General features: G+C 48.9%; 1 protein-coding gene and 1 long non-coding RNA gene across 4 annotated transcripts in view; one reads left to right on the top strand and one right to left on the bottom strand.

Moving 5' to 3' along the window:
- The first annotated feature begins 959 nt into the window (after positions 1-959).
- Positions 960-26,079, top strand: part of LOC116948659 (uncharacterized) — a 34,921-nt gene continuing 9,801 nt past the window's right edge. The window contains exons 1-2 of one of the 2 annotated variants that reach the window (XR_012945927.1): positions 960-1,911; positions 19,119-19,208. This is a non-coding gene — a long non-coding RNA (uncharacterized LOC116948659). The remainder of the gene's footprint in view (positions 1,912-19,118; positions 19,209-26,079) is intronic. The other variant, XR_012945926.1, reaches the window with a different exon arrangement.
- The window catches only part of LOC116948658 (cyclic AMP-responsive element-binding protein 5-like), a 125,121-nt gene continuing 115,519 nt past the window's right edge, over positions 16,478-26,079 (bottom strand). For both annotated transcript variants that reach the window (XM_032965561.2, XM_032965560.2), the window contains exons 4-7: positions 25,507-25,797; positions 21,954-22,166; positions 20,759-20,864; positions 16,478-18,722 (exon numbers count right to left, since the gene is read on the bottom strand). In XM_032965561.2, the coding sequence (XP_032821452.1) occupies positions 18,538-18,722; positions 20,759-20,864; positions 21,954-22,166; positions 25,507-25,797 (795 nt within the window). In that variant the 3' untranslated portion in view covers positions 16,478-18,537. The remainder of the gene's footprint in view (positions 18,723-20,758; positions 20,865-21,953; positions 22,167-25,506; positions 25,798-26,079) is intronic.

Here is a 26,079-nt window from a genome sequence, read left to right as displayed (position 1 = left end):
ACCGATGGGGCATGAGAGCAAGCCCCAGGTGTGCCTGTGGGGGGGAGCAAACCGTGCACCGCATCCTAGAAGTCTGCCCAATCAACAAACTGAGTGGATGCCTACTGACCCTCAACACAGCAGGACCGCACGCAACCGCTTGGCTTGGGGATTTTTCATTCGACAAATAAATCAATAATACTCTACCAGCTCCCTTGACTTCTGTGTTGCGAAGGGCCATTGCCCGAAACGTCGCCTATTATGTGTTTTTCTTTGAAGGCCACAGTGCTCTTAACGAATGTGTTGTATTATGTTTGATCAACGTGATGATGGACAGAGGGAGAGAGAGAGGGAGACGGTGGTGCATTTGAAGCTTGTTACGTAAACTCAACGCATCGATTCATTGTTAGCTATCCATGTTCACGCTCACGAAAAACAACTAAATAAGATTATATTTGGCGTGTGTTTGTGCTCCACGTGACGCATCATTGCATGCCTAATGTCATCACCCAATATCATCAGCCGTGGTCAATCCACTGCTGGATGAAGACATCCCTAAAATGCCTTAAATTCACTTAATTTCCCGTGGGTGCCACGGTGGCTAGATGTCAAGTACCTTGCCTGGAATACAGGAGGGCGTGGGTTCAATCCTGACCCTGTCGCCTGTATATCTGTAGTTATCCCCGTTGTCGTGTGGATTTTGCTCCGGGTCCTCCGGTTTTCCCTCAACATTTAGAAGCAATGTCACGCGTTTCGAGTATTTGCATGCTATGAATGTTCATATGATAGGCCACTTAATTGAGATATCATATGTGAGGGCAAGGTCGCTTTTGAAAAAGAGCTACATAGCTCAGTGGGTCTTACCTGGTAAAAATAAATAAACCTAGTTTATAGTTTAAGTTTATAATAAACTAAAATAATAATCCTCCACCATCCGACATCGCCAATTCGACTGTCACGCGGACTAGATCTGGAATTAGTAAACCAGTATTACAACTAATCTCGCCTCAAAGCGTGGAAGGCGTAACATACAATGCACATCTGCAACACAATCAGAGATTACTTATCAGGGAATCAGAATTCCAACTAATCTCGACCTAAAGCGGTGAAGACTATCAACATACAATACGCGTATCCAACATACAATACACGTATCCAACACACAATACGCGTATCCAACACACAATACGCGTATCCAACATACAATACGCGTATCCAACACACAATACACGTATCCAACATACAATGCACGTATCCAACACACAATACACGTATCCAACATAAAATACACGTATCCAACACACAATACACGTATCCAACATACAATGCACGTATCCAACACACAATACACCTATCCAACGCCAGCTGAGATTACTCATCAATAATTTCCACGCATTCATTCGTGGTCACATGAGCAGCGGCAAACCTCCCCCACTAAAGTTTTAGTTTATTGCGGGATAATGCCTCCCGGACGCGGCGGACGAAACGGCGCGGCGATCCCGAAAGACTTCGCATTCAAGAACATGCTATTTTTTTTGTCATTTTAACACGTACTCGGCTTTCGCGAACAATATCGTTCGTAATGTATGCTTTTATTTGGCGGGTTAGAGCGCGTAAATATTAACGAAACGGGAGGATTTCTCTCACGGCTGCCTGTCTGCCTGATGATGCTAGTTGCGATTGAAACGTCGTACTCCGATTGTAAACGTTGTGGATTTGCTCTCTAAAACACAGGTGTGCTGTACTAGTAACGGCGTTTTCTATTTGCGTGACCAAACCTTGCTAATTTGGCTGTCGGGTGGTGGCGGGTTTAACCACGCGTTTTACGCGATTATGACCTAAACCTACGAGACCATTTATCGTCGCCATCCTCGGCAGCATCCGGAGACCCCCGGAAAGCCTTCGAAGAAGCTGCGATGTCCAAGCCAGGAGGTGAGGATGTTCACATCTTTGAGGCGTTTATTCTGGACGGAACCCTGATTGTGGTGTTGTGTTTTTATTACGAGGCAAAAGGATTGCCGACCAAGCAAACCAGCGGACACACCGTTTTAAAATTCTGTAATAACGCGGCATTCTGGGAGGCACAACGCACGTGGTCAATGCGGAACGGTGGTCTTTAACGTCATCAAGCGGAACCCGCTTTTCTTTTAAGAGCCGCATGCGGCTCCTAAGTTGCGGATTGGCGACCCCCCCCCCACTCCACTGTCAAGGGGAGCCCACGAGTTTACCCCCCACACACACTCCCCACGCGTTACCCCCCCCCCCACACTCCCCACGCGTTACCCCCCCCCACACTCCCCACGCATTGCCCCCCCCCCCCCCCACACTCCCCACTGTGTCGTGGGTCCGCGGCGGCAATCTCCCATGGGTGGATTGCGACCTTGCGAGTGGTGACATTCAATGTCGCGAGTGGTGACATTCAATGTCGCGAGTGGTGACATTGAATGTCGCGTCAAGCGCCAGGACTCGTTTGGAGCGGGCTGGGTGGGGGGTGCCGCGCGCGCGCTTCGACTTCGCAAGGCTTCTGAGCAACGTTAAGGGGGAGGGGGTTTTGTGTGGTTCTCACACGGCGGTCGTCGGGGTCCAGAGCCTCCATGCGGTAATACTTTGGTCTGTTGACTGCGCGTGTTACAACGCGCGGTCCAATTTCAAATGGTTCATCCGCAGCAGCAGCAGCAGCGAGCGGTAGCCGTGGTCTATCCACTGCTGGCTGAAGGCTACCCCTGACATGACTTTTGTTGGTTCGTGAGGATTTGTGTTGGCGATGGGGGGGGGGGGGGGGCAGCTTGAAGGAGTGGTGGTGGCCGAGGCTCGTTGATGAGCAGTGCGCTGACAACTGCGCCACTTCTCCACATTAGAATGTCGATAGCTTTGCAGGGTTCTTCATTGCATAACCACTACTACCACCGGCGCAACCAAGATTATCTCTCCTGCCACTGCCGCCATAACACAACAACCGTGCTACCACGTGATGACCACTACCATAAGCACCACGCCCGCCCGCCTTTGTCTCCCCAGTGGCAATGTTTACACATCACACCGGGTACTCATTTGAGGCCGAGCCGACCTAGGGGAGGCCCAAGACCGGTTGAGATGATTCACGACTACCAACCGCCATTCGCCACTTAAGTGACGGTGACGTCACCACGGCGCTTGTGCCAGGCGATGTGCACGTTAAGGCCACGTGAAAGTGTCGAACGCCCGCTGGTAGGAGGACAAGACCCAGCAAGGTGGCAAGGGTTGACCAACTGAGATGACTGGCCGATGCACCACCTGTGCCCCCTACTGTGATCGGTGGCGATGTTTACACACCGCACCAGGTACTCATTTGAGTTCGAGTTGACCTAGGGGAGGCCCAGGAACGGTTGAGATAATCGTCACTGGGTGTTGGCCGTGAGCGGGAATCGAACCCGGGTGACTCAGGCTCGTAGCGCAGCGCGTTAACCGCGACGATACCGTCACAAAAACACAACCGGTACAAAGGGAGGCGAGGCTGCCGGCATAATTGAATTGTCGCCGTGTCGCCAGCCCGCGAGACGCTAAATCACTCGCGGCCCCCCCCCCCCCCCCGGCTCTCCCCCCCCCTCTCTCTTCCCCGTGTCGCTCTCCCGCACGCCACACCGCCATTCATCTCACGTATGCCCTCTGCCAACTTTTTTTACGGCAATTTCTTGACGGCACGATGTCACCCACAAGGCAGATACATCTGGTCTCGTGAGCACTTTATTTCAGCCCATCAATTATTACTGCCCTCGTAAACCCCCACCCCCACCTTCCCCCCCCCCAAAAAAAGATAAAATCCGGAAGGATGGGGGCGGGTGGTGTTGGAAACTTTGGGGAGCGGCGGCGGTGTCGCGGCTTGGCGCGCTGCGCTACGAACCAGGACGCACGAGTTCGAGTCCCGCTCACGTCGTAGCAACCAACACCGGTGACGATTATCTGAAGCTTCTTCCCCCCCCCCACCCCCGGGCGACTTGGCCTCAAAATGTGTACCTGGTGCGGTGTGTAAACGTCGCCACTCGGGAGACAAAGGCGGCCGGGCTTGGTGCTGGCCACCTCCCACCCCCTCCCCTGGTGTGCCGTTCCGGCCTTCACAGGTTCTGCACGCAACAGTCTGTTAAGACGATACGGGGGGGGCGGGGGGGCGGCGTCTTTGTCTTTGTTTGGAGCGTGTCGGGGCTGTCGCGTCTCGGGTATAAGGGAACCCCAGGGCTTGTATCCAGGCATTGCATCACATGACCGCGTGATTTCAGCCCCAGCTGTCTTGTGACGCTGTTAAATCATTAATTGCAGGAATTATTTGGTCCCGCGGCCACGTCAATCACAAAAAAATGACACTACATTGCAGTACGTTTATATACCTGTGCATTGGTTTATTGGAAAATGATATAATGCGTGTATGTATGAACTTCGCGCCGTATGTAGCCAACCGTGCTCAGACATGCGTGAGAAGGACAAGTAAATACAAAACGGTTCTGAAGAAATGTTTCAAAAATATCGGATTCTAATAATTATAACATCGGATTATCATGGATAGGCCTAACCTTGTACTGTACTCCTAGTGGTGGTGCCTTACGTCGCTAAATCCCCACTCCGAGCCAGCCATATAGCAAGCGGCGTTCCGCAAAATATCGAGCGAGAATTTAAGCCGTGAAATCTATCTCGATCCCGGAGGAGAGACGAGTACGGCGGGACAATGCGCGTCGTCTTGAGTGGATCATCACGAACGTCCTCGTCATTATTAGTAGGCAAGTGACATCGACAGTCACGTTTAATGTCCCGAGATGACTGAACAATGAGGCAGACGAGACACACACACGGGTGGAGCAGACGAGACACACGAGTGGGACAGACGTCGCTGTACAGACAGCGAGTGCATAAACGCGTTGAGCCTCGGTGGTGGTGGGGGGAGGAGGAGGAGGAGAGCGTTTCGTGGCGCGCGCGCTCCGCTCGTATGAGCAGCGGCGCAGGGCCTCTGCGCATTCGTCGGTGACTCGGAGCGTCCCGCCCGCCCTGCTCCATAACCGGGCGACGCTGCAATTGGGGTTGAAGTAGGGGGGGCATAGCCCCCCCGCGTCCGGCCCCCCCTCCACCCCCCGTAATGCCATGGGGGCTGCTGGCACAGTAACCAAGTGTCTAACCAAGTGTCTAACCAAGTGTCTAACCAAGTGTCTAACCAAGTGTCGTTGCGTGGATTTTTTTGTATCACGGGGTCCTCGCCGTCTCTTTCCCCTCCCACATTTAGAAACATGCGTTGAGATTATTTAGATTGTTTTAGATTGTTTAGATTATTTTGCTGCGATACATTTCCACACGATAAGCCACTTCATTTGCGGCCAGGTGGCTTCTGAAAAAAAAAGAGGAGAGCTCAGTGGTCCATTACCTGGGAAGAAATAGTTTAGTTTTGTATATATTTTTCAGTGATCTGTTTACCTTTACTATACTTTGCACTCCCGTTCGTAATGTTTGTTGTAACGTTCTGACCTCAGGCCCCCACAGCAGATCTGTGGGAAAAAAATGCTTTATAGCTCATCGGATTCCTCCAGTAAAAATAAATATTCTGACGATTCTGAAACTAATATAATCCGCCAGAAACTGTGCAAAAAAACTTAATTTGTAAATACTCAAGATGCTGCTGCTGCTTTTAGACCTGCAGGTTTTCAATCGTAAAAAAAGTATAATGTTAAGAAATCCATAGAGGTTTGACGAAACACAGTCGTACTTACGTGTCCGTGCTCTGCGTGTTCGATGATTTACCTTCCAAAAAAAAGAATGCTGGCCATGTCTCGCACCCCCAGAAAGGGCATCTCGCACCCCCAGGGAGGGGGGGGGGTGGCGGGTGGCGTGCACCCCAGGTTAAGAACCACTGGCTCGGGGCCTCATTACAGTGGCACGTGCAGTGCTGCTGCTGATGATGATGATGAATTGCATCGTGGAGTGGGGGGTGTGCTCACACAGGTGTGGGCCGAGTGCTTCGGCTGGTTCCGCTCTTGCTTATTTTTTCAGGGAGGGGGTAGGGGGGGATCCGCTGAGTTGGGCAGAAATTGTCGGAATGCCGGGGGGGGGGGGGGAGGAGGTCCACACGAGTGCCGGCCGATGCCCCCCCCCCTCCACCCACGTCCGCACGTGACCCACCGCCTCTTCCGGACCTGTTGCTAAGAGTTTGAATGGGGGAGAGTGGGCGGCGGGCGGCTTTGGCGTGTGTGTGAATTGGAATTGCATGGACCTTGTGGTGAGTTGGTTCCCGCTATTCGGGATGTTTTGCTACGTGGCTGGGTGTCATTTGTTTTTGTGAGCTAACCGCTCTGCGACTGTTTCTACTGCGGTAGATTCCCATTGCTTTAGGGTTGGGACCATGAATCTCTGCGGCTATTTAGGGCGACGGTCGCTGGAAACATGTTTGTGGGTCGGTGTCAAGATGTTAACTCCTTCGCCGGGTATGCAGGAAGTTGTGGGATCGATCCCGACCCTGACTCCTGCTCTATATTTGCAGTCTGCGCGTCTCTCTCTCTGTGGTTGCGTGGATTCTTTCTGCGGGTTCTCCGGTTTTTCCACCCTCCACATTTAGACTCAACGTGCGTTTAGAGTATGTGGCTGCTGTGAATTTCCACGTGATGATAAGTCACTTCGTTGGGCTATCATTTGTGGCACAGGTGGCTTCTGAAAAGGGGAGCCACGTAGCTCGGTGGACCTTAACTCGTAAAGTAAACATTTTTTTCATAGTTTACTAAGAGGGCAAGTTCCACGTGATATTCGGCCAGTAGTTACTCATCGATAGAGCGGAGCGGCTCGCAGTCGGAAGAATTGTGAGTTGAAATCCTGGTTGGCGAATGATGGTGGGGAGGTGCGGTTACTGGACGCGTGTGAAAAAGAGCTTCATAGCTCATCGGATTCTTGAATGGCGATTCTGACTACGGTGCATCAAGCCCTCCAGGGTCGAAAGGAGAGAACACAGCAGAGGAGGGATGTCCACTTGGGAGATGGAATGACGAACTCGGGCCGTGCGAAGGTTCTAGCTCGAGGGGTTGGCAACTAAAACAACGAGGAGAGCCATTTTTTTCTAATTCTATTATTTTTTTAAACACCTCAATATTTCAAGAGCCGCAATGCACTGTGGCGACTACGAGACGAGTGGTGGTTCCTTAGTAAATAATAACATCACGAAGTAGTTTTTTTTTGTTTTTTAAAGCGCCGCATGCGAATCCTGGTGCCGCAAGCTGCCTCCCGTTGATCGAGACGGCCTGCTCCATCGCAAGACCGCGGCAGGAGGTGGCGACCGCTCTTGGGAGGAGACCATCCAGCAGCTGATAGATCACGGCTGACGACGACGACACCGACGATGTGGCGCGGTGTGACACGTCGATGCTCTATGACCCGCAATGGGGACGCCGTTAATCCCCGAGCGCGTCGACGAGCGTCATCAATCAGGGCTCCACGAGAAGCACTTAGAGGAATGAAATCAATTAATTCTGCCTAGCTCGCATGCGGCAGAGGCGTAGTAGTAAGTCGCAGTAGCAGCAGAGGCGGTGGTGGACGCGTGAGTGGCTTCCGGGGGGGGGGCTGAGACACTGATACCCCCCCCCCCCCGCCCCCGTCGAAGGTAGGTCGAGTAACGGCTCGATTCCATCCATGATCGACACTGCCACGTGTCCACAAAAAAAAGCTAACGAATAACGCTTAATGTTTTGCGTCGGATGACAAAAGTGGAAACGGAACGTGGGGGAGGTTTATTCCGTCTTAAATCAATGAGTGGTAACAACTGCTGCGCTATAAACCTTGCTGACCCAAGTTGGATTCCCGGTGCATGGCCATCGTGAGTGATGGCTGATATGTGAATCGGTTTTTGAGTCCCGTACTTTTTTTTTACACAAACAGGAAAAAAAATCCCAAATTTTGTTCTTGATTGCGTTATAGGCATCCTGTGTATCGAAACGAGCCCATTTCGATATGGCGCAGTGCAGTTCTCAAGGCTTGGTGTTTTGGGAACGGTCAGTGGAAGCGGTTATCACAGAGCTACCACAGATACATTGCTTCTAGACACCTATATCTGACAGAGCACGAGACAGTCGAGCCTGACTTTTTACAAATTCTCTCAAGTTGGAATTTAGCCAAATGGAGTGCAAAAACTTATTTCGCACCGTACGTCGCCGACCGTGCTAATCGAAGGTGTGCAGTCCATGCCCTCCTGGGCCAGCCAGCCCCAACCTACTTTCTTGAACCCGCAATCACGCGGTGCGGTGAAGTATACGGCACATCTTGACCAACACCACCAAGGGGGTGGAGGGGGGGATGGCCTTCATCCATCAAAGACGTTCAGAGGGCTGTAAAACATTATTATATCTAGAGACTGGGTCACGTCAAATGAATGTGGAATTTACACCGCTTGCTCGCGGCCATAGTGTGGAGTATTCAAAGTAGCAATTCTTACCTACAATACAAGAAAAACTGAACGCTCTCAAGCTATTTTTTTATTTTACCAGGTAAGGCCCACTGAGATCTTGTAGCTCTTTTTCAGAAGCGACCAGGCCACATGATAGCTCAAGGAAGTTGTTTATGTGGACATTTCTAACAGCCAAATACTCCAAACGCGTGATGTTGATTCTAAATGTGGAGGGGAAACCCGGAGGACCCGCAGAAAAATCCACGCGGCCACGGGGAGCGAGACATGCAAATATCCAAATATACAGCAGCGCGCAGGCATTGGCAGTGTCGGGATCGAGCACCACGACCTCCTGCATACCAGGCAAGGTAGTTAACATTTCGCCACCGTGGAACCCAAGAATAACAAAAACCCTTTACACGGACTATTCTACAACTGCTGCCTTTGCCTGTACACGTGGCTTTTTTTGGCAGCTGCTAACAATTTGTGACCTGCCTTGGCATCGTAGCTATTTTTAGTTTGTAAGAAAATAACAACGGGAAACAAACGGAATATGACCGATTTGCCCTCTTCGTGGGGGAATGCTGCCCGTATGCAAGATTTGCCCACCAACTGACGCCTTTGTTTTGGGTACGAAAGGTTTCGCAATCATGTACTTGTACGTACGTTGAACTTCTTTGACACCGTACGTTGCCAACCTTGCTAATCGTAGGTGTGGGGGTCGGGACAACAAACGAATCACAAACAGCACTTAAAAAAAATAGATTTCAATACAGACAAAAGGTGTTCAGGCATGGTGTTGGCCACCCCACCCCATTGTGTACCGTGCCAGCCTTAAAAGGTGCCCGCTAACAGCTACATAGGGCATCTTTGTCTTCACATTTTTCACCATAAGTAGCCAACCGTGCAAAGCGGTGGTGCAGGGGAAGGACAAACTAAACACAAAAAGCAGTTCTAAAGAAAATCTTTTCAATCTAGATTTAAAAGCGCATAGCTCCAGCGGCTTTCTAATGTCGCAAGGCAGAACGTTCCAGACGGCCGCTGAAGCACATCTCAAAGCGCCGGGCGATGCAGCGACCGTCTTTGTTCGATGGCTAGCCAACATAAAATGCAACCTCTTGGTTTGTTTTGTGTATTGTTACAGTTCGTCGAACACAGGCTGTAAAACGCCCAGAAGGGCAGCCAGCAACAAACGGTACATTTTTAAAGGTTTTAACAGATGGCAAGTCAAGACGTTTCTAGAATTGAGGAAGCTAATTATTGTTGTTCCGTGAGCTTGCGAGGGAGACTCCGGGAGGGAATTCTATAAAGTGGAACAGTGCGAGGGAAAGGAGCACAAATAAGATTTGTTTTGGTGACCTGCAGTGTGGTGGTGGTTGGGTGAGTGAATCGGTGAGTATTGAGTAACTGGGTGGGTAAGTTGGTGAGAGTGGATGCGTGAATACATTCAAGTGTAGTGGGGGGGGGCGGCGGTGGTGTAGCGGTTAGCGCAATGCTCTACGAACCCAGTAACCCGAGTTCAATTCCCGCTCACGAAATCAGCGGCGGTTATCCGAACCGGTCTTGGGCCTCCCCTAGGTGGCCTCGGCTTCATGGGTACGTGGGTGCGGTGTGTAAACATCGCCACTCGGGGAAACAAAGACAGTCCTGGTGTGGTGCTGGCCAACCACCCCCTCGTGTGCCGTTCCGGCCAAAGATCACAAAAATGGGATCAGAGTTTGGGGAATTTTTCGGCCAAAGATCCCAAAATAAAATCACAGTTAGGATAATATTTCGGCCAAAGATCCCGAAATAGAATCAGAGTTTGGGGAATTTTTCGGCCAAAGATCCCAAAATAGAATCACAGTTAGGATAATATTTCGGCCAAAGATCCCGAAATAGAATCAGAGTTTGGGGAATTTTTCGGCCAAAGATCCCGAAATAGAATCACAGTTAGGATAATATTTCGGCCAAAGATCCCGAACTAGAATCAGAGTTTGGGGAATTTGTCGGCCAAAGATCCCAAAATAGAATCACAGCTAGGATAATATTTCGGCCAAAGATCCCGAAATAGAATCAGAGTTTGGGGAATTTGTCGGCCAAAGATCCCAAAATAGAATCACAGTTAGGATAATATTTCGGCCAAAGATCCCGAACTAGAATCAGAGTTTGGGGAATTTGTCGGCCAAAGATCCCAAAATAGAATCACAGTTAGGATAATATTTCGGCCAAAGATCCCGAACTAGAATCAGAGTTTGGGGAATTTGTCGGCCAAAGATCCCGAAATAGAATCACAGTTAGGATAATATTTCGGCCAAAGATCCCGAACTAGAATCAGAGTTTGGGGAATTTGTCGGCCAAAGATCCCGAAATAGAATCACAGTTAGGATAATATTTCGGCCAAAGATCCCGAACTAGAATCAGAGTTTGGGGAATTTGTCGGCCAAAGATCCCGAAATAGAATCACAGTTAGGATAATATTTCGGCCAAAGATCCCGAACTAGAATCAGAGTTTGGGGAATTTGTCGGCCAAAGATCCCGAAATAGAATCACAGTTAGGATAATATTTCGGCCAAAGATCCCGAACTAGAATCAGAGTTTGGGGAATTTGTCGGCCAAAGATCCCGAAATAGAATCACAGTTAGGATAATATTTCGGCCAAAGATCCCGAACTAGAATCAGAGTTTGGGGAATTTGTCGGCCAAAGATCCCGAAATAGAATCACAGTTAGGATAATATTTCGGCCAAAGATCCCGAACTAGAATCAGAGTTTGGGGAATTTGTCGGCCAAAGATCCCGAAATAGAATCACAGTTAGGATAATATTTCGGCCAAAGATCCCGAACTAGAATCAGAGTTTGGGGAATTTGTCGGCCAAAGATCCCGAAATAGAATCACAGTTAGGATAATATTTCGGCCAAAGATCCCGAACTAGAATCAGAGTTTGGGGAATTTGTCGGCCAAAGATCCCGAAATAGAATCACACAGTTTGGGGATTTTTTTTCAGCGCCAGTTTCTGGGCTGCCTTCCTCTTCCCGCTTTGGCTGCGGCTTTCCCGCTGCCTCCCGTAGCATGAAACTGGCGGCGCCTTACAAATCCCCTGCAGCAGTTTTATTTTGTTGACGGCAGCGATCTGCGTAAATAAAACGTACGACACAAAAATGAACACTCATGTTGGCCACAAGGTTGGGTCACCAGACAGCCTTTTATTTATTTATTTATCAAATGAGACATTTCGACGATGGAAGAGAGACAATCGACCATAGAGTCTATTGCCACCAATCTGACTTCCCAACCCCCCCCCCCCCCCCATGCCATCCATCCATTGCAACAAGCTTCAGTAGGCGCGGATCCTACTGTGGGGGGGGGGAGGAATGAGTGGGGGAAGGAGGAAATGGAGGGGGGGGGGCACACACACACAAGGTTGCTGTGTGCCCTCGCTGGCTGTCGTGAGTACCCGAGTACTCGGCTGGCTGTCGTGATTATATCGGCACTGTCGGTGCGGCGAGGCTGGCTGAAGGAAGTTCTACGTATGCGTACTCTGAGCCAGATACTTTTTTATGGTTTGGTTCTGGCTTTGCTTGGCAACTCTCCGATGGAAAACCGTCCACCATCCTGCTAGGGGTCCCATCTGCCGGCCGGGATATGCCAGTAGAAAACGGGAAGACGACAAGGCTGCTGTTAACTAACACAGTTGGGCCGATCCACGCTGGGCACCGTTCACCCCTAATTCCACGCCAACGGGGTCACCCAGCGCTAGCCGCGCGTTCTTGCGTGGGCAACGAAAGAACGCGTGGTCCGAAGAGGAGATATTCAAGTAAGAGGTTTCTCCTGTTGGGAGCCACCTGGGTGGCGCTACGTCTACTACGGCTAGCTCGGGGGTCTGCAGCAAGAAAAGAGACTTTTTTTAGCGAATTTGGTCAAATCAAACTAAATATTTCAAGAGCCGCAATGCACGTGAATAAGAGACGGTGGGTGGCCCTTAATAATGTCACGAAACGGTCCTTAATGAGCCACATGCGGCTCTGGAACCGCGGCGTTGCTGACCCCTGCCCATGGTAAAGTGAAACTCCCATGGTAAACTCTCACCGCGGTGCGGCACCGTGTCTTGGGGTCGATTCGCGCAGGAAAACGGCACGCTCGTGCAACCGGTACATTCCAGTGCTTCTAACGTTCGAACTTTCATTATTGTCCGTTTTATTATTACTTTAGAACTCTATTATTCGTCGTTAACTTCACCGTTATTTCACGAGTTACTTTATCTGGAGAGGGGGAAGAGGGGAAGAGGGGGGGGGGGGGAATCCCCGAAATATTTTGCGTAACTTGAACGAGTGGCGGAGCGATCCCCAACTCGACGATGCTTTTTGCAAACCGGGCGACGCGGGGCATATCGTGGATGCTGCCATCGCACGGAGTGTCGCGGCGAGCCTGCTTTTTTAAACGTACAAAAACTACGTCTTTCGCTATTTGCGGATGCGTGGCCACCGCAGCATTGTGAATGCGTCTGCTGCGACACGGAGATTAATCTCTCGCACTCAATATGTTTGCCGGCAAGCTGTCAGGCAGTGCTGCATTCGAGAAAGTCGCGGGTTATCGGCGCAAGGGACTACCACCACTAGGTTATGCCGTTATCTGTAAATACTCCTGTATTACTGCACCCTACATGACTAATAATCCTATAAAGATGTTTATAGGAATATAGGGTACTACGGAGGACGTTAATGATGATAATAATAATTAAGGCGAGATTGATGTGGCGTTGCCAAAAATACATAGCCGGAAACGGCGTTCTGGATTGTTCAGGCTGAAAGGAAGCGCCGATTCAATGCCTCTGTTGTATATCCACCACCCCCGTGTGTCAGTGATACAACCCACCTTATAAAGCTTTTAAGTTTTTCTGGGGTTTTTTTCAGGCACAAAATATAGGATTTTTTAATATATATGTTTTTGTTGTCGTAATTTTTTATACATAAAACCAAAAGTCAAGTCACAATTATGTACAATATATACAAAGTAAAATCCTTCAAAAACAACCAAGAAAGTCTTTGGCATTTTAAAGCGGTAAAAAAAAGCTTTTTTTTGTAAGTGCTGCATCGTTTATACAGAGACGATATCAATGCCTTGCAAACGAGAACACACAGGGGAAGGCAGGACGATGGTATATTATAACGTGGGGATGTCGACATTGGACTTGATAATAACAATAATACTCAAATGTCCTTAAACATTTTTTTTAACGCGACCGTTAAAAAATACCGCAGCCGCCACCACTTTGATTACTACCCCGACAGCTTTGTACAATAATAATATATTAATATAGGCGACTTACATTGAAAAGTAAAAGTACAGTGAAAAGGACAAGTCCTGTGCAGATTTTAACGTTCCACTCTTGAAACCTTTCGACTGTGCCCCTCCCTCGTGCGTGTCTGTGTGTATATTACGCGTTTGCGTACACGCAGTCAACTCTCGATTGTATCTTCGGAGGACTTACAATTATTTTTTATCTTGATATCGGCAAAAAAAGGATGGGCTTCACCCTTTCCAGCAATAGCACAAGTTTAACGCTTTGACGTTTCCGATTACGTCGTACACGTGTACGTCATCGGGGAACGGAACCGGAAGTAAAAAAACCTAAAATTACTTTATCGGTACCGATGCTCCCATAAGGCCATGTGGCGGGAGGGCGTGTGACACAGTTTGGCGCCAGCTATCGCAGTGCGGTTGTGTCGCTACAGTTCTCTGCGGTGAGGACGATGTCATTAAAAACAACGGCGCTATGCCTCCTAGAAATAAAATTAACGCTAACTGCTTATGCGTTCCGAGATTCAACGGTGTACGGGAACCTACCCTGTAACTTGTAGTCGCCTTGCAATGGAAAAGGGTTACAAATATTCAAATAAAAGGCATGAAGTCTGCATTAACCACACCATGTGTAAAACATGCAAACATTCTTTGATAATGTATGCATTGTCCCTGAATCTGATTGGCCTACACCAGAGACGGCCTTCTTTATGGCCTTGCCTCACCAGTGTTAGCATTGCCTTTATGCTGTTCGACTTTTGGCATTCTCTGATCCAGCTCTCGATTTGCTGCATCGGGCGGATCGTCAGGGCCAAAGGTTAACCAACCGTGCTCACGATTGTTTTTTTTCATAATCTCTGATTAGTTTAACGCGCACCGGTTTTATTGATCTGCTTGCTCCCCACACGTGACGGGTTTGCCTCTGCGGTCACGTGACCCCGTGCCCCGACTGGACATCTGTGAACAAAAAGAGCTTTATAGGTCATCAGATTACTCCAGGATAAATAACTCTCCACCCACCGCAGATGTATGAAATTTGCACCGCTGGCTCAGGGCTGTCATGTAAACAGATGAGCAGCAATGCCTCGATGCAAATTTTCGAAGGGAAATCACTTGTTACTCAATACAGTGAGGGAAAAAAGTATTTGATCCCCTGCTGATTTTGTACGTTTGCCCACTGACAAAGAAATGATCAGTCTATAATTTTAATGGTAGGTTTATTTGAACAGTGAGAGACAGAATAACAACAAAAATCCAGAAAAACGCATGTCAAAAATGTTATAAATTGATTTGCATTTTAATGAGGGAAATACGTATTTGACCCCTCTGCAAAAGATGACTTAGTACTTGGTGGCAAAACTCTTGTTGGCAATCACAGAGGTCAGACGTTTCTCGTAGTTGGCCACCAGGTTTGCACACATCTCAGGAGGGATTTTGTCCCACTCCTCTTTGCAGATCTTCTCCAAGTCATTAAGGTTTTGAGGCTGACGTTTGGTAACTCGAACCTTCAGCTCCCTCCACAGATTTTCTATGGGATTAAGGTCTGGAGACTGGCTAGGCCACTCGAGGACCTTAATGTGCTTCTTCTTGAGCCACTCCATTGTTGCCTTGGCCGTGTGTTTTGGGGCATTGCCATGCTGGAATACCCATCCACGACCCATTTTCAATGTCCTGGCTGAAAAAAGGAGGTTCACACCCAAGATTTGATGGTACATGTCCCCGTCCATCGTCCCTTTGATGCGGTGAAGTTGTCCTGTCCCCTCAGCAGAAAAAACACCCCCAAAGCATAATGTTTCCACCTCCATGTTTGACGGTGGGGATGGTGTTCTTGGGGTCATAGGCAGCATTCCTCCTCCAAACACGGCGAGTTGAGGTGATGCCAAAGAGCTCCATTTTGGTCTCATCTGACCACAATACTTTCACCCAGTTGTCCTCTGAATCATTCAGATGTTCATTGGCAAACTTCAGACGGGCATGTATATGTGCTTTCTTGAGCAGGGGGACCTTGCGGGCGCTGCAGGATTTCAGTCCTTCACGGCATTGTGTGTTACCAATTGTTTTCTTGGTGACTATGGTCCCAGCTGCCTTTAGATCATTGACAAGATCCCCCCGTGTAGTTCTGGGCTGATTCCTCACCGTTCTCATCATCATTGCAACTCCACGAGGTGAGATCTTGCATGGAGCCCCAGGCCGAGGGAGATTGACAGTTCTTTTGTGTTTCTTCCATTTGCGAATAATCGCACCAACTGTTGTCACCTTCTCAACAAGCTGCTTGGCAATGGTCTTGTAGGCCATTCCAGCCTTGTGTAGGTCTACAATCTTGTCCCTGACATCCTTGGAGAGCTCTTTGGTCTTGGCCATGGTGGAGAGTTTGGAATCTGATTGATAGCTTCTCTGGACAGGTGTCTTTTATACAGGTAACTAGCTGAGATTAGGAGCACACTCTTCAAGGGAGTGCTCCTAATCTCAGCTTGTTACCTGTATAAAAGACAACTGGGAGCCAGAAATCTTTCTGATTGAGGGGGTCAAATACTTTTTTCCCTCATTAAAATGCAAATCAATTTATAACATTTTTGACATGCGTTTTTCTGGATTTTTTGTTGTTATTCTGTCTCTCACTGTTCAAATAAACCTAGCATTAAAATTATATACTGATCATTTATTTGTAAGTGGGCAAACGTACAAAATCAGCAGGGGATCAAAAACTTTTTTTCCTCACTAAGTGCGTTTTTGTATAGTCGGATTTACACACGTTTTGCATTATCTGTGTTATTTTTTTTCTATATCTTTGGGCCCATCCATTCCCCAGTGAATCAAGAGTTCACCGTGTGTACAGAGCGATAGTTCAAGAGTTTATACCATGAGCAAGGGTATAAAAGCTAAAAGTCCAACTCGCACAAATGAATCTATTGCATGTCAACTATGGTTTTCTTCATAGTTTATCACTAATGCCTCTCAGCCGTATAAGAGTTACGATCCGTATACCAGAGTACCATAGAGTCCTAAAATATAACACGGTAAAAAAAGTGCTAAAAAATAAACCACCAAAAATAGACAAATTTAACGCGCGAGCTTTCGTGACCAATATTACGATTCCGTCGCCAAACCTTTGGGTCGGTTCGCGCAAGCACTGTGTTGTCACACCCTCCTCCACCCGGCTGACCACAGCCGATTTTAAATAAAAGTCGTCGACGTGAGTTGAAAGTGCCGCACTTAATAGTTGGGCGTTGGCAGCAAAGTTGATGGGCGTTGGGAGCACGATCCACAGCGGCAATACATTGGCACTTGTGTTCACGTTACGTGTACGTCATAGAAACGACATTGGGGGATGGGGGGGGCGAAACGAAAACTTTATTGGTACCGATGCTCCCCCGACTTAACCCCTTCACGTACGTGTACGTCATAGAAACGACATTGGTTGGGGGGGGGGGGAAACGAAAACTTTATTGGTACCGATGCTCCCACAAGGCCATGCGGGGGGGGGGGGGGAGACAGTTTGGCACAGTTGTGTCGCCAGCTATCGTATAGTGCTGCGGTCGTGTCGCTGCGGTTCTGTGCGGTGAGTACAGTACAACGTCTGTAAAAACCACGCCACGCTGCTGCTCCAAATAAAATTAACGCTTAACCGCTCGCGCATTCCGAGATTCAGCGGTGAACGAGGACCCCCCCCCCCCTCGCCCACGCTGCAACTTGCAGACAGTCTCGGAACGGCGGAGGGAAAGGGTTAATTGGCTGTGTCGGGTGGGAGGAACATGTATCACACACACACACTATCCGGCACGCGGCGTGATCGGACCCAAAAAATCAAACGCGAATCGTAACAATAACGTCGGGGCGCGTTCATCACGACGACTTATTCCGTTGAGACAGCCTCGCTCGCGAAAGTTTTGGGGCACTTTGCCGGGGTGGAATGGACACGCCGTCGTAGCCGGCTGGGCCCTTTCTGCGACATTTTCAAAATAAAATAAACAAAAAAATCCAGTGTCAAGTGCAATTTGAACGTTTGTGTTTTTTTGCGTTGTGCGAGCGACGTCATTAATCCATGGTAGCGAGAGTTACATTTTTTTTAACGAGCAACTCCATTGAGGGTCGTCTACTGTGTGTCCGTCTTGGTTTGGTCTGGGACTGCTTTGCTGTGATGTTGCTGCCTTGCGCAACCTTGGGTATCGGTGTTCTTATGCAATTTGAACTTGTACACTTTATCTATTTTACGTATTTATTTTTAGTCATTTGCTTACCTTTTTCTATACTTTTTCATCTCTATCGGTTTTTTTTTAATTGTTTGTAACTTTCTGACCCACCCCCAACTGTGGACATGTGTGAGAAAGAGCTTGGTAGTTCATTAGATTCGTCCACCATAAATACAGATTCTGATTTAAGTGATTGTTATGTTGAATGGTAGCAGCCACGAGTGGCTGCAGGGTGGGGCTTGGTGAGGGAGGGGGTCACGTGAACCAACCACTGCACACATGTATGTACACACAGTGTATATACTGTGTGGCACACGGGGGAGCACATGTACCAGTCGCCGCAGTCGGTCAAACCATTAACACAACCAACTCCACACCTAGCCTGGCACGTCGGTCGACCCACAACACGCGGGCCTGTCCATTGACCTCCTGCCGACGAGTCTTCAACAATTCACGTGAGGGCCTCCGAAGTGCACTTAGCCTGGCACGAACGCCTTGGCGACGCCACAGTGGCATGGCGGCGAATGGCCAGCCGTTTATCGTTTTTGCAGCTTGTGCGCGTGCGTGCGTATGTGTGATATACTATATGCGTTCACGCACGTACATTAATATAAACTTAATTTTCTTTTCAATATAAAATCGTTGCCTACGGTTCTTTCCGCACCGCTTGGTCGCTTACTCGAAGGGCAAATCAACAGGCAGGCCCGAGTCAGCTGGTCAGGGTCATGCCCTGCGAAACGACGCTCATGCCGAGCTGCGATTGGCCGATGCGAGCCAGCTCTGTCCTGGGGTTGCCGAGCTGCGTCAACGCGGAGGACAGGGAGTTGGAGGACACGTGCTGAATCACCTGCTGCTGCGAGCAACTCGCCTGCTCCTCCGTGGGGCTTTCGTCTTCTGCGGCACACACGGACGACGCGTTGACACGCGGGACAAAAAACGCACCTCGTCAGCAGTCGTGTTTTTGTTTTACTTTGCCGACACCTGGGTCACAGGTCGGGGGGTGGAGGGGGAGGGCTGCCAACTCTTTCCCCACAGATTGGAGCTATGAAGCTTTCTTCAATTAGACAGATGTCCAGTAGCGGCACAGTGGGTCAATGTTACGACAGCGAACCAGTATAACGATAGCAGTGCACAGCGTAGGAAAGGTCAGAACATCTCAACGTGCAGACGTCCCCGGACGGGATAGGGTTGATGAGCGTTCACGCAAGTGACAGGAAGCCGGAGCACGCGGTGAAAACCCACGGATACATTGGCGGCAATGACACTCAATTCCTCCCCCACCCTGTACAGATGGAAACCGATGGGAGATCCGTCCAATTGCTGCGCCGCCTTCCCCTGGCGAGCCAGGGGTTACGATGGCACCTCCTCGAATGCCCCACGGTAAGAAGGGGAATTTAAACAACATCTGTGCATGCGGTGATTCACCAAGCCTCGCTGATGCATCTACACACTGCTGGGTTAGAGGCAAGCCACGTGCAGCGTGTAGGTACCACCCCACCTTCTCATTGAGCAGTGATGACAACGGCTTTTCTGGAGGTGGTATTTTTTTTGTTTGTTTGGGCAGCTGTTCCCGATTGCTAACAACGACATTCCTCGAGGTTAACTCCGTCACAAGCTATCCCATTCCCCGTTCGTGGGCAACACCAGTGACCGAAATATCTGAACCGGTACCTGGGCCTCCCCTATGTCGACTCAGCCCGAAATGAGCACCCGGTGCGGTGTGTAAACATCGCCACTGGGGAGACAAAGGCGGTCGGGCGTGGTGCTGGCCACCCGCCCCCTCGTGTGCCATTCCGGCCTTCATAGGTGCTCGCTAACAATACTTGCCCCAACAGTCTTAAGGCTATACGGAGCATCTTTGTCTTTGCTATGGATAGCCAAGAAGACAGGCTGTGTATTATCTGCGTTTCCCCCCCCCCCACCACCATAACTCCTTACACAGGGGTGCACTAAACCTTTAAGAAACGGTAATTATACTACGCAATAACAGTTTATGTGTATATATTTTTTTTAATGTGCGTCAACACTTTCTCGTATTTAAATGAGAACGTATCATTCCGTTCCGCGTGCCGGCACTTCCATTTTTTTGTCTGTTCCAGAATCTCGCCGCTCGTTTATGACTGCGGATCGTTAGCGAGTGCTCTGTGTGTGTGTACGTGTCTGTGTGTGTACGTGCCTGTGTGTGTGTACGTGTGTGGGGAGCGGTAGTGTAGCGAATTAGCACGCTGCGCTACGAAACCCGGCGACCAGGGTTTGATTCGCGCTCGTGGCCAACACCAGTGACCGAATATCTGAACCGATACCTGGGCCTCCCCTAGGTTGACTCGGCCTAAAGTGAGTACCTGGTACGATGTGTAAACATCGCCCACTCGGGAGACAAAGTTCGGCCGGGCATGGTGTTGGCCACCCACCCCCCTCGTGTGCGCTGCTGGCCTTCATAGGTGCTGCTCACTACCAGCACTTGCCCCAACAGTCTGTTATATGGGGGATCTTTGTCTTGCCGTGGGTGTAACTATACGACCTGGTTGGCTGAGCGCACAGGCCCAGCGACGGCAAAGTTTGCCAGCAAGAAAGGGCACTGTTAAAGGTGTAAAACAGGTGAGAGTTTGTACGGTGCTTGAATTGGAAGGCCCGAAATATTACTGGGGTGGAGGGCCACGGTCGTTAAGGTGGAGCAATCGAGGAGTGAGGTTCAAAGTAAGAGCAATCGGAGCAACACACCGTACAGTAATACCGTCGCAACCTACGGTGGCGCCCGTCCGCGATTGCCAGAACTGTTGAAGTCATCCTGATTTCCCGTCTTAAAATTAAGGTGACGTCATTGCAGTCATATAATATTCGTGCGAGCGTGTTTATAATGGTTTACGTTAATTTGACGGTCGGTGTGTGGCAGAGAAATTGTCGAGCGGCGTTCATGTGAGCGGCCTTACCGTGATAGCCCTGTGCTTTTTTCATGTTACTGACAGGACAGTCCTTGTGCGCCATCAACAGCTGCTTCAGCTGGGAAACCTCATTTCTTAACAGGGCCACCTCGTTCTGGTGGAGACACAAAAGACAGCCTTAACAGACTGTTGGGGCAAGCAGTGCCGGATTATCCTAGCAGCAAAAGTGGCTACAAATGCTACGGGCCCCGCACTTTCAAGGGCCCCGCGTTAAATGCTTTCAAGCTTATCAATTCCGGTTCAGTGATTCTGCACTTGCTCTATTACTATAGTACTATACTACATTCGACTTTGAAGAACGACTGGGTGTTTAAGATTAGCGATTTGTTGTATTATCTGGCAAATGAAAAAACACAATTACTTTCCTATGCAAGTTAAACATTTACGTGTTTTTAAAAAAAATTAAATGTAGGGCCCTTTATAACATATGCTACAAGCCCCACACTAGCTTAATCCAGCACTGGGGGCAAGTGCTGTTAGTGAGTAGCACCTAGTGAAGGTCGGCACGGCACACGAGGGGGTGGGTGGCCGGCACCACGCACGCACGGCCGCCTTTGTCTCCCCAGTGGCGATGTTTACACACTGCACCAGGAACTCACTTTGAGGGCGAGTCGACCTAGGGGAGGCCCACGACCGGTTCAGATAATCGTCACTGTTGGCCGTGAGTGGGAATCGAACTCGGGTCGCCGGGTTCGTAGCGCAGTGCACTCGCCACCGCGCCACCGCTCCCCCATTGGAGACACGCGGCCACATGGCATTCGGTGAGAAATAACAACAGGCCAAGGGCGTGCTGCTGATAACCGTTCGGGAAGGCCACTGCTCTCCACCCATGTGTGCCTTGCGTGCATATCACATCACCGCCGCATCGCAACGCACAATGCTCCCAATCCTTGTCCAGACATTCCTGCCGAAAGAAACGTCCATTCGGCACTGCATCACTCCACCAGGATAATAGCTCCCCCCCCCACCCCACCCACCCTCTCCCCTGGGGAAGTTTACATCCCAGAACTACGTCTCAATTCACTGCAACGGGGGCCTCCCTTTTATCCGCACTGGAGGCAGAACCCACTCCCCCATAGCACCCCACCCCAAGTGAAGGCCCTATCACCAGCAATTGCAGGGCTGCTCCTTTACAAAAGCTCCCTTTTTTTTAAATATACAAGTGGACCGCGCGCGCGCGCACCTGCAGCTGCATGTTGGTCTGCGTCAGCTCCTCGGCCTTCTTCTCCAGCGAGCCCACCCACGCCTTGCGCTTGAGGCGGCAGCGAGTGGCGGCGGCGCGGTTGCGCTCGAGGAACTTGCGTCTCCTCTCGTCGGGGTCCTCGTCCAGGGCCCTCCGTCTCCGCCCGCCGCCGCCGCCGCCGCCGCCAGGCTGCGGCGTCGCCACGAGTGGCAGCTGCGTGGGGAGCCCGCAGCGGCGCCCGTCACAACGATGCGTAGTAGTAGTAGTAGTAATAATAATAATGAGTATTGTTGTCGTGAAAACCATCATTATTTTTGTTATCGACGGTCGAGGGTAATGACGGAGGAGCAGCGGCTGAGGAGTGGAACGCGTCCGGGAGGATCGATTTTCCTTTTTTTTTTTTTGACAGCGCTTCTTCCGACACGAAAACAATCGAGGCTGGTATTCTTTCTTTGTAAGCCATCTGGCTACCATGAGAGATTCGTTCATGAGGCTATCCACATATACAAGCACAGAGACAATTTCAACCGAGAAGATGGATTCTATCTTAGCAATCATTGGAAAGATTTGATAAACCATTTCAGTTCTTAATTGATTGTTCATGCTTACAGTGGCTTTCAGACAGCATACATTATAAAAAAATTCGTTTCCCCCCTCCTCTTTTCAGAATATAGATGGACTAGTCCTGGGTAAACTGCCAAATCGCTGCGCGTGGCGCTAACGTTTTTTTATAAATAAATAAATGCGCCGTTTAAAAATAAATTTATGCAAACCAACACACCGGAAGATGACCGTTTGAGTTATGGTCGAAACGTCGTGAGAATTTTTTATTGTTTTATATATATTTTATTATTTTGTTGTTTCTCTTCAACGTGACTTTACCGAAAAAACTAAGAATATGAATTACTGCAGTCACGAAAGCTTTAAATCAAAATTTAATGGAGGCTGGTGTCCGACGAGACTTTGCGTGGAGCTGTTGATATTGTCGAGCGGTATTTGTCGTGTCGAAGGTCACCTGTTGTTGTGACCCCCGTTTTGAATATGGCCGATTTTTTTTTTTTTTTACAGAGAAAACCTTATCGGCAAGTGGATTGTTTTTACTATGGGGAAAGATACGGTCCTGTTTCTTACAAAGGGGCGCTGTAGAAGTGGTGATGGTCTGTTATAGGCTTAACTTGCTGATCTCGTCAAGGGGCATAAACCATCGCGAAAACTCCCGGGCATCCTCGCAGCAGCGGCTTTTGGCTGGCCATCGAACAAAGACGGTCACCGCATCGCGCGCACTTTCAGATGCGCTTCTGCGGCCGTCTGGAACGTTCTGCCTTGCGATATTAGGAAGCCTCTAGAGCTATGCACTTTTAAAACTAGATTGAAAGATAATTTCCATAGAACTGCTTTTTGTGTTTAGTTTGTCCTTCCCCAGCACCACCGATTTAGCACGGTTGGCATCGTACAGTGAACATTTTTCAAGACAAAGATGCCCTATATAGATGCTAGCAGGTACCTTTTTAAGGCTGGCACGGTACCCAATCGGATGGGTGGCCAACACAATGCCTGACCACCTTTTATCTCCCCCAGTGGCGATGTTTATACACACCGCACCAGGTGTTCATTTGAGTCGACCTTAGGGAATCCCAGGATTGGTCAGATAATCGTCACTGGTGTTAGCCATTAGCGGGAAATCGAACTCGGGTCTCCAGGTTCGTAGCGCAGCGTGCTAACCCCTTGTACTACGGCTCCCCACAATATTTTCAATTTTCGATTTAAAGCTTTCGTGACTGCAATGATTCATCTTCTTTGGTTCTTTCGGTAAAGTCACGTAGAATGATAATAAAATAATAAATTGATAAAATAAAATAACACAATAATATTCTCACGACGTTTCGGCCACAACACAAGCGGCCTTCATCAGGTGAAGGGGGCAAGACTGTCTGGTAGGACAGCGCTGGAGTGAAAGAGCCACGTTCAGATATGGCCTTTAAGCTGTGTGAGAGGAACCAAGCGCCTTGACAAAGGAATTAGCATATAATTTAGCATTGAAATGGCTGAATGATTAGCTTGTGACTGGTCACAGAAATAGCTATGTTAAAAGTTAAAGCATACACACCCGCAGAGGCACCCATTGTTAAAGGTATTAGCATAGAATTTAGCATTGAAATAGCTAAGTTAAGGCATACACATCTTGACAATGGAATTAGCATAGAATTTAGCATTGAGATAGGTGAGTGATTAGCTTGTACCTGCTGCAGAAATAGAGCTTGTACCTGCTGTAGAAATAGCTACGTTAAAGTCAGAGCATACAGATTCACCGAGGCCCTTAGTACAAATCAAACAAGAGAATTTAGCATTGAAATAACTAGGCGAATCCAGCATTGAAACAACTGAGTGATTAGCTAGTGACTGGTCACAGAAATGACTACACATCTGAGCTATTCACAGTACTATATAGTGAACCAATAAAAACTAAAATATAAATTACCTTCATGTTATCAATAAACTCTATATTCTCCAATCAGCTAAGCTACCAACAATAAGTCGTTATATATCACAATGCTATATGGCGAAAAAATGGGTGGATTCTTACCCTCAAATTTCAGAACCACGGATAGCTACGGGCCCCGTTCAGACGGACGAGTTCGTCCATGGTCGGAACAGAGGAGGGGGAGAGAGACAGCTGCGAGGCCCTAGTATGCTCCATATTGTAAAACTATACCATTAACCGTGGTGTGAGAGGTATTAAGAGGCAATGCTGGCGAAAGAGCTGCGGTCTGAAGATCATCGTAAAAATACAATTAATTAAGAACAGAAATGATTTAAAACATCTTTCCAGTGGTTACTAAGCCTGAATCCATCTTCTCGGTTGAAATTGTCTCTGTGCTTGTATATGTGAATGGCCTCATGAACGAATCTCTCATGGTAGCCGGTTGGTTTGCAAAGAACCTCCGTCTTGGAGAAGTCAATGTCATGTGAGCCCACTGAATTATAACAGTGATCTGCCATGAGAGATTCGTTCATGAGGTACAAGCTAATCACTCACCTATCTCAATGCTAAATTCTATGCTAATTCCATTGTCAAGATGTGTATGCCTTAACTTAGCTATTTCAATGCTAAATTCTATGCTAATACCTTTAACAATGGGTGCCTCTGCGGGTGTGTATGCTTTAACTTTTAACATAGCTATTTCTGTGACCAGTCACAAGCTAATCATTCAGCCATTTCAATGCTAAATTATATGCTAATTCCTTTGTCAAGGCGCTTGGTTCCTCTCACACAGCTTAAAGGCCGTATCTGAACGTGGCTCTTTCACTCCAGCGCTGTCCTACCAGACAGTCTCGCCCCCTTCACCTGATGAAGGCCGCTTGTGTTGTGGCCGAAACGTCGTGAGAATATTATTGTGTTATTTTATTTTATCAATTTATTATTTTATTATCATTCTACGTGACTTTACCGAAAGAACCAAAGAAGATCCCCACAATATGTTTAACATGCATAAAATGCGGACGTAATAAGCAAAGCAGTAGTGGCTGGTTAACTCGGCGTGCACGCCCGTACCTGCTGCATCGTGGGCCCGTGCTGCTGGTGGTGGGGGTTGTGATGATGGTGGTGCTGCTGCTGCTGCTGGTGGTGGTGGTGCTGCTGCTGGTGATGGGGGAGGTGCGGAGGTTGGTGGTGGTGGTGGTTGTGGTGCGGGTGGTGGTGGTGCTGGGCAGGATGAGCCACGTGGGGCTGGTGATGTAGAGGCTGTGTTTGCCCACACACGGCCATGCCCGGTGCCATCATTCCCATGGTTCCGTTTGGCAGGTGCGGAGGCGGCTGCTGCTGACTCAGGCAAGCTTTGAGCCTCTGCAAGACAAATCCCGCGCCTCCGATTAGCACGTACCGCGCGCAAAGACGTTCCACGCACAAATGAGATGCAGTTCGATTACCGAAGTCAACAGACCTGCACTGGCATGTGGACGTCTCTAAGAATGACAGGTTATTAGGCCGCGGTGGGCATATAGCGCGCTGGGTGTGGGCGGCTAACTGGCCAGGGTGAATATGTTGTACAGTGAAACCTTGGATTGCGAGTAACTTGGTCTGCGAGTGTTTCGCAAGACGAGGAAATTTTTTAAAATAAATATTAAT

The sequence above is a fragment of the Petromyzon marinus genome, chromosome 34 (genome assembly GCF_048934315.1).
Source record: "Petromyzon marinus isolate PM22_M1 ecotype Great Lakes invasive population chromosome 34, UKy_Petmar_22M1.pri1.0, whole genome shotgun sequence".
NCBI lineage: Eukaryota > Metazoa > Chordata > Hyperoartia > Petromyzontiformes > Petromyzontidae > Petromyzon > Petromyzon marinus.
This window is presented reverse-complemented; position numbering and strand designations above follow the sequence as displayed.